The 7,910-nt window shown below is 41.4% G+C and overlaps 1 protein-coding gene across 1 annotated transcript; it reads left to right on the top strand.

The window, feature by feature from the left end:
• Positions 1-216: 216 nt before the first annotated feature.
• On the top strand, positions 217-7,382 carry LOC133805478 (uncharacterized). Its single transcript, XM_062243667.1, has 4 exons — positions 217-402; positions 595-1,572; positions 1,676-2,281; positions 4,776-7,382. The coding sequence occupies exons 1-4, from the start codon at positions 217-219 to the stop codon at positions 7,380-7,382; spliced, it is 4,377 nt and encodes a 1,458-aa protein (XP_062099651.1).
• The last annotated feature ends 528 nt before the right edge of the window (positions 7,383-7,910 follow it).

The following is a 7,910-nucleotide window of genomic DNA, read 5'->3' as shown; positions in this document are numbered from 1 at the left end:
CAAGTAAATAGTTCACATCCCAACATTTACTTCGAAAATCTAAGATTAAAGTCCATATTCTTTTCTAACAAAAGTTCATTTGAGTTATAAAGTTCTTTACTTTAGGAGCACAATGTCAATCTTATGAAAAATCTAAAAATGACAAAATACCCAAGGGCAATAATGCAATAGAAAAAATATTACAAATAAGGCTGAAGGTTCGGGTTTTTCTCTCCCATGGCGAAGAGGAAAAGGACGAGTCGTAAGCCAGTCATTCACGATGAAGATCCAGTTGAGGTGTTACCTCCGGTGGCCCATGAGGCGGATGTAAGCGCGCCAGAGGGTAAGGTGGGTTCTGAGATAGAGCTTGATAGTATGAAGGGGTCCAAAATTCCTGGGTTTGGGATTCGGCAGAAAGGTGAGGTGAGTCATAGGGGTAAGAGTACCCAAGAGATCGGAGTAGAGGATATTGGCTCTGAACCAGATATTAGACTGCAATCTGGGGCGGTTGGGAACGAAGATAATGATGAAGGCAGGGACGAGGATTTTCAATCTGAATCTCAGCAACATTAGCAACAATTCAGGTCTAGTAAGCTCTCCTTCTCTGAACCGAAGTTGGAGTTCACTGAACCTATTTTCAGGAATGGACAGAAGCTGGCACAAGTAGACATAGAAGAGGTTAAGGTTCAGTCTGCTAACTGGACCTCTGCTGTCATTTTCATGGTGATGGGAGCGAATCCTCCAATGGCAGTATTTGAGGGTTTTATAAAGAGAGTTTGGGGCCATCTAGGGATTGCCCAAATTTCTAGAATGACTATGGGGTTAACTTTGGTGAAGTTTAATGATGAAGCGACTAGAGATCATGTCTTAGAGAATGGAATCTTGCAATTCGATAGGAAACCTGTCATTATCAGACCTTGGACAACAGATTTGAGTACTATTAGGCTAATCCGGTCGGTGCCACTTTGGGTCCGGCTTCATGACCTGGGATTGCAATATTGGGGCAGCAAGTGTATTAGTGCATTGGTGAGCACGATTGGCAAACCCTTATTAGTTGATAAATTCACAAGGGAACGATCTCGGATTCAGTTCGCGAGGGTCTTAGTGGAGATGGAAATAACAGATGACCCTCCCCGAAGCTTACAATTTGTCAATGAACATGGGCAAATTATTGAGCAGGGTATTGAGTATGAGTGGTTGCCTAACAAATGCAAGACTTGTTCTGTGTTTGGACATTCCATGGCAGATTGTCGCAAGAATGTTAAGCCTATGTGGGTGGAAAAAGGAGTGGGATCTAAGGCAGTGACTACTATGGAACAGGGAAATACATCTGAGAACAAGACTACAGTGGAACACGTCCAGGAGTTAGGTAGAGAGAATGGAGTGGATAACTCAGTCATTGGCCCTAATGATGTTTCTAGTCCAGAGGAGGCTCACATGGTTCAATTTAAGGAAAAGGAAAAGGAAGATACCTGGCATACCCCTAGACGTACTACGTCCCTGATCAAACATGGACAGGGTGCCAATGATTTTTCTAAGCAGACTGCTGGGCAACATAACAGGAAGAATCAGTATGGTGTACTTCAAGAACAGGTGCACGGTAGGGTGGATGACTCTTCTGGAGGAATTTTAACTAATGGATAAGTGTTCTTTCCTTAGTTGGAATATAAGGGGACTGAATAGTGTCAATAAACAGAATTTAGTTCCAGAAATAGTTAGAAGAAATAAGATTGGAATTGGTGGTTTATTGGAAACAAAATTGCGTGGGAATAAAATTAGAGAGTTTATGGATTCTAAATTTCCTAACCGGGAGTTCTACTCCAGTCTGATAATAGAAGGGCGTTTGTTAATCTTGTGGAGAAAGGGGCTAGCTAGTTTGACTGTGTTGGAAGATACTCCTCAGATAGTTCACTGTCAAGTTCAGTTGGTGGGTGACAGGAGATGTTTCTGTGTTACTTTTATTTACGGTTACAACACTGTAGAGAAGAGAAGAAGCATGTGGACGGATCTAACTCGTATCTCGCTATCTGTTAAGGCCTGGATTGTTCTTGGAGACTTTAATGCTCCCTTTTCTGGTGGTGATAGATCGGGGGGTAATGCTATTACTAGTATGGAGCTGGTTGATGCTCTTGATTGGAAAGTGAAGGCTAATGTTCAAAATCTTAAAACTACAGGGTCATTTTTCACCTGGTCTAATAATCAGGAAGGAACAGCCAGGATTTTTTCAAAAATTGATCATGTTTTCATTACTGAGGATTGGTTAGACACTTTCACTCAGACCTTGGCTAAATTTCGGTGGGAGGTTGTAATGCCCCGGATTCCCTATTATGGTTAATGGCTGGTTTAGTAGGCCGGGAGGGCCATAACTGTTTAATTACGCTATTAAATGTGTTTATGCATGTTTATGAGAATTATATTATAATATAATGTTAAATGCATGCATGTGAGTCCACATTTGGTTACAGGGGTATTATGGTAATTTGGCCCGTTGAGGGTATAATTGAGTATTTGTTTGCGTGATAATGATATATTGTGAGACCACATTATAATGTGGATTGGTTCGAGTATTTCGACATGAGACGATCTTTAAACATGATTTATCGGTTTGGTCATAACAAGGTTGAGCTCGGGGCTCGGGGTGAGTCTCGGGGTGATATTAAAGGTTATAGCGTTACCGGGGATTTTAGGGTAACAGGTTATGAAATATTGGAGTTTGAGGATATTGAGATTAGCGGGAAATGGGAAGCGTTAATTATAATTAACGGGTTTAGCGGAATGTACCAATTTTGCCCTTGGGGTGGTTTAGAGGCTTAAGGTGACACAAGGGGTATTTTGGACTTTTTGGAAGGATATATATGACTTAAGTGATTTAGAAGGCTGTAGATTAAACAGAGCAAAACAGGGGTTTGCTTCCTCCGTACCCGTACATCACCTTAGCTTCATCTTCTCCATTGCTCCTTTGATGGTTTTGTGTTCTTGGTGATAGTTCAAGCTAGAGGAACTTAAGGGCTGGATTGGAGACTTGTTTTAGCTTGTGTGGGAGGTTCAAAATCAGTTCTAAGGTAAGTTTTAGCCACTGGTTTTTATACATGCTCTGTTTTTCGTTTTGGTTTTTAACTCATGGTTTTTGATGTGGGGAGTGAGGATTAAAGGGAGTTTTTGGTGTTGGTTGATTGGGGTTTAATGTGGGTGAGTTAAGGTTGTTGTTTGGGGATTCAATTACATGTTTGGAGGAGGTTTTATGAGGGTTTAAAGGTCTGGTTTGAGAGGGAATTGCACAGGGAGAAAAACTGGTTCATGTGGCCGACTTAGCCATTCTGGGCTGAGTGCCGCGGCGCAGCAGGGGAGCGCCGCGGCCTTTGGCGCCTGGCAGATAGGGAGCTTCTCTGTCAGGGGGGGGGGGGGGGGGGGGGGGGGGGGGCGCCGCGGCGCAGCAGAGGGGGCCGCGGCCCTTAGAGCCCATTTTGCTAAAAGGAGGTTTTTGGCTCGGGGATTCAAACCATAGGCCTCGGGGTTGGACCTAGCACCCGGTTGGGTTGTATTTGAGATCTCGGGGGCTGGGTTTTGGTTTGGGAACCCTCGATTATCATTTTTATTGATAAATTCTATAATTTGGTTATGACCAGGTGACCGTCGAGGAATTTAAAGGTTGATCGTTCTCAGGGGTCGTTCATATTATAATACTCACTCGAACCAGAGGTAAGAAAACAGTGTATGAATACAGTTGCACCCTGTGTAGATATATGGCATGTATGGTTTGATATTTGAGGCATGCTGGTTGATATATGTGGACGTGGATTGCATATTAAATGCTATTGAACGCTGATTACCTGCTTGAGACACTGACTAGTCAGGGACCGACTCTAAAGTCGAGAATCATGCATTGAATGGCTCTATAGCATTAATGCCAGACCGACCCTAGGGTCGAGAAACTTACAAGCGCTTGCCTGGTCTACGACCAGATGACTATAGCCAAGGTGTATGACCCCGGTGACTGTTTGTCACAAGGCTAAGGGACGTTGTCCATAGTTTCGACTCTAGAGTTGTGAGGAAGGTTATGTTGGTGACCAATCACCATGCACTTGTCCTGAACGAACTTATGTAAGAAATCACCTATCAGTTAAGCCCTGGTGACCCTATCGTCACATGGCTAGAGGGAGCGATGCTCATTACTGTGACTTTTGGCTATTGTCACCTACTTGTTGGACTGATAGTCCTGAATGGTTATTATGAACGTTGTTGATATTATATCATGTCTTGCTATGTTTTCTTGCTGGGCCTTGGCTCATGGGTGCTATGTGGTGCAGGTAAAGGAAAGGAAAAGCTTGGCCAGCCTTGAGTGGAGAGCTTGGGCGATGTAATGTACATACAGGGCCGCTTGACCACCACGGTCAAGGAGTTCTCAGAGGGACTAGGGGTTTACCCTATTTTTGCCGCTTAGGCCGGCGGAGATTGTATATTTGGAACTGTAGCAACTCTTTTTGTAACTTGAACTACTTGTAAACATTTTTAAAAGGCTCATGAGCAGTTTATTTACTTAATGAAATGTACCCTTTCCTTTTTACTGGTTTTATACCTTAACCTGTTAATGACACTTAGATCACGTTTTTAACCAAAGGACTCGGGTAGCGGGTCAAATTTCCGGTTCACCGTAACTGTTCTGGGGTAACCAGGGCGTTACAGAGGTGGTTTCGGATCACTGTTATTGTATTGTATCTAATATACCAGTGGTGACTATGGGAACCAAACTATTTAAATACTACAATTTTTGGTCTAACCACACTGTTTTCAAACAGGTTGTGTTAAGTAGCTGGGAGGTCCCTGTTCAGGCAACTGGTCTTAGAGCTATTTTTATTCGTCTAGTTAGGTTGAAGCACAAACTTAAGAGGTTCAACAAGGACTGTATTGGTGATGTGGGGTATGGCTACCAGTTGGCTTCGATGGAATTCCAAGATGCCCAATTTCACGCCCAAGCTAACCCTCTTGATATCAGATTACAGGAGGTGGTTAAGGAGAAGGCTGCTGAGTTCCATAAACAAGAACAGATGTATCATAGCTTTCTTGCTCAACGAAGTAAGATCAATTGGATTAGGCAGGGGGATATGAACTCATCGTTTTTCCATGCTTTTCTCAAGAAACGTAAGACTGAGAATACTATCGTTTCTTACATAAATGATAATGGTGTTCTAATTGATGACTTTAAGTTGGTTGTTGACCATTTTTTTGAGCACCTTAAGAATCATTTAGGCTCATCCAGACCGGCCTCTGGTTCAGTGGATCTTTGTTGTGTTGATATGGGTCCTAAATTGTCCATTGATCAACAACTGTCTCTTCTGTCTCCCTTCTCTAACAGGGAAATAAAGAAAGCTTTTTTCAGTATTCCTAGCACCAAATCTCCTGGGCCTAATGGATTTGGATCAGGTTTTTTCAAACTGCTGTGGAAGGAAATTGGTCAAGACATATGCTCAGCTGTCAAGCATGGTTTTGCTACAGGAAAATTTCCTAAGGAGCTGCATGAAATGACTATCTCTTTGATTCCTAAGGTTGCTAGTCCGGCTAAGGCGTCTGACTTCAGGCCCATTGCTTGTTGTTCGACTCTTTATAAGGTCATGGCTAAATTACTTTGTTCTCGGTTGGCTTTGGTGCTCCATTCTCTTATTCAGTCTAATCAAGGTGCTTTTGTTCGAGGTAGGACTATTGCTCATAATATCATGATTCTTCAAGATCTTATTAAGAATTATGGTAGAAGGGTAACTTCTCCTCGTTGTGATATAAAGATAGACATAAGCAAGGCGTACGATACTGTTGATTGGTTATATTTGGAAAACCTCTTGAAGTCGGTTTGCTTTCCTATGAAGTTTATAGGTTGGGTGATGAACTGTATCAGAAATACCAATTATTTCTTACTGTTAAATGGCCGGGTTCAGGGAAATTTTATGGGGAAAAGAGGATTACGTCAAGGAGATCCTATGTCTCCGCTCCTTTTTGTGATCATTATGGAATATTTGACTAGAAGCATTCAATGGGCGTCCAGGTTCCCTCATTTCCGATTTCATCCAATGTGTATGAGCATAAATTTGATCAACTTGTGTTTTTCCGATGATATTATTCTATTTTGCCAGGGCAATATGGGGGTTGTTAGTGTTCTTAAGGGTGCTCTTGGAGGATTTAGTGAGGCTTCTGGATTACAAATAAACAACTTGAAGTCTATGGTCTATTTTGGAGGAGTTCCTGTAGAGGATAAAAAAGAAATCTGTCAGTTATTGAATTTATCTGAAGGGTTCTTTCCTCTTCATTACCTAGGGGTCCCTCTTAGGCCTACGAAGTGGAAGCACTCGGACTGTGAGATCATTGTTCAAAAAATGAGATCTAAACTATTCACCTGGTCTAGCAAGCACCTCTCTTATGCTGGCCGGCTGCTTCTCATCCAATCTGTGCTGTTTGGTTTGCGTAATTTCTGGATGAATGTGTTCATTCTTCCTCAGAGCATTATCAAGGAGGTCGATAAACTTTGTAGACAATTCCTTTGGGGGGCTTCGGGGACTCGCAGTAAGCTTCACTTTGCTTCTTGGCAGCAGGTGTGTCTTCCCAAGGCTTTGGGTGGTCTTGGCCTTAGAGATGGGTCTAAATGGAATAGAGCTTTGCTGGCCAAGTATGTCTGGGCAGTCACGAACAAACAGGATTCATTGTGGGTCAAGTGGATTCAACATATCTATTTGAAGGGGGCTGAATTTTGGAGCTATGGGATAAAGCCGGACACTAGCTGGTATTGGCGGAAACTATGCCATCTAAGAAACAAGTTTAGCAAGGAGGAGGTGTTGGCTGTTGGTTTTTCTGGGAAGTTTAAACCAGCCTTGCTTTATATCAGTAGCTTAAACCAGCAAATAGTAGCTTATAACAGAATTATTTGGAATCGATCTATTCTTCCTAAGCATAGATTTGTGCTTTGGCTGGTGGTCAATTCCTTTCTTTTAACTAGAGATAATCTTGCTAAAGTTAATATGCACTTATCTAGCTTATTGTGTCTGGTCTATGATGAGCATTTGGAGAGCCATCAGCATCTTTTTTTCGACTGTAGCTTGTCCTTGAAGGTGCTGGAGTTCATCTTCTCCTGGATTGGTTTTCCAACCTGGTCTTCTAAGTACTTGACTTGGACAGTCAGCTTAGGTGCTGGGTTTAATAACAATTTTAGTCTCACTTTGAGCATGATTCTTGCTGCTGTGATATATAGTATTTGGAGGAATAGGAATAGATGCTTATATGATGGTTTTTCATTGTCAGCTTATAGTATAGCTAAAGAAATTATTACCTTAGTGAAGTATAGATTGTATATGGTTCATACTAGGAAAGATACCCCTCTTTTCAAGCGCTTCTTGAAGAAGCTCCAATTGTATGTAATGTGAGGGTGGGTTCTTGATTGTTTGTTGGTTTCGGTTTAGGCTTTGGCCTTGATTGTATTTGTCTGTTTTGTTCAATGAAGTTTTTTCCTTCTTGATCAAAAAAATAATGCAATAGAAGATTAGACATAAAATTATGTATCAATATTACTTTTACTAATTAGAAGCACATAGAAACAGCATGACTAATCCTATATACTATTAGCACAAGTAAATAAAGATAACAAAATAGAGATGGGGATGAAAGAACATAAATAACTCAAATACATTACATTAAGAACATAATAAATCAAAGTAACAAAATAACATCACTAGCATATGGAATCATCCCTAACCTTCCTAGGAAGATTAGGCCATTATTGTAATGCCCCAAAATCCCTAATGCAGTTTAATGGCGGAATTAGTAGGTCGGGAGGGCCATAATTGTTTAATGATGCCATTAAATGATTATATGCATGTATATGTGAATTATATTATAATATGATGTTAAATGCATGCATGTGGGTTCACATTTCATTACAGAGGTGTTTTGGT

Source organism: Humulus lupulus, chromosome X (genome assembly GCF_963169125.1).
Source record: "Humulus lupulus chromosome X, drHumLupu1.1, whole genome shotgun sequence".
Taxonomy (NCBI): Eukaryota; Viridiplantae; Streptophyta; class Magnoliopsida; order Rosales; family Cannabaceae; genus Humulus; species Humulus lupulus.
Note: the sequence above shows the minus strand (reverse complement) of the source record. Positions and strands in the feature narration are given on the sequence as shown.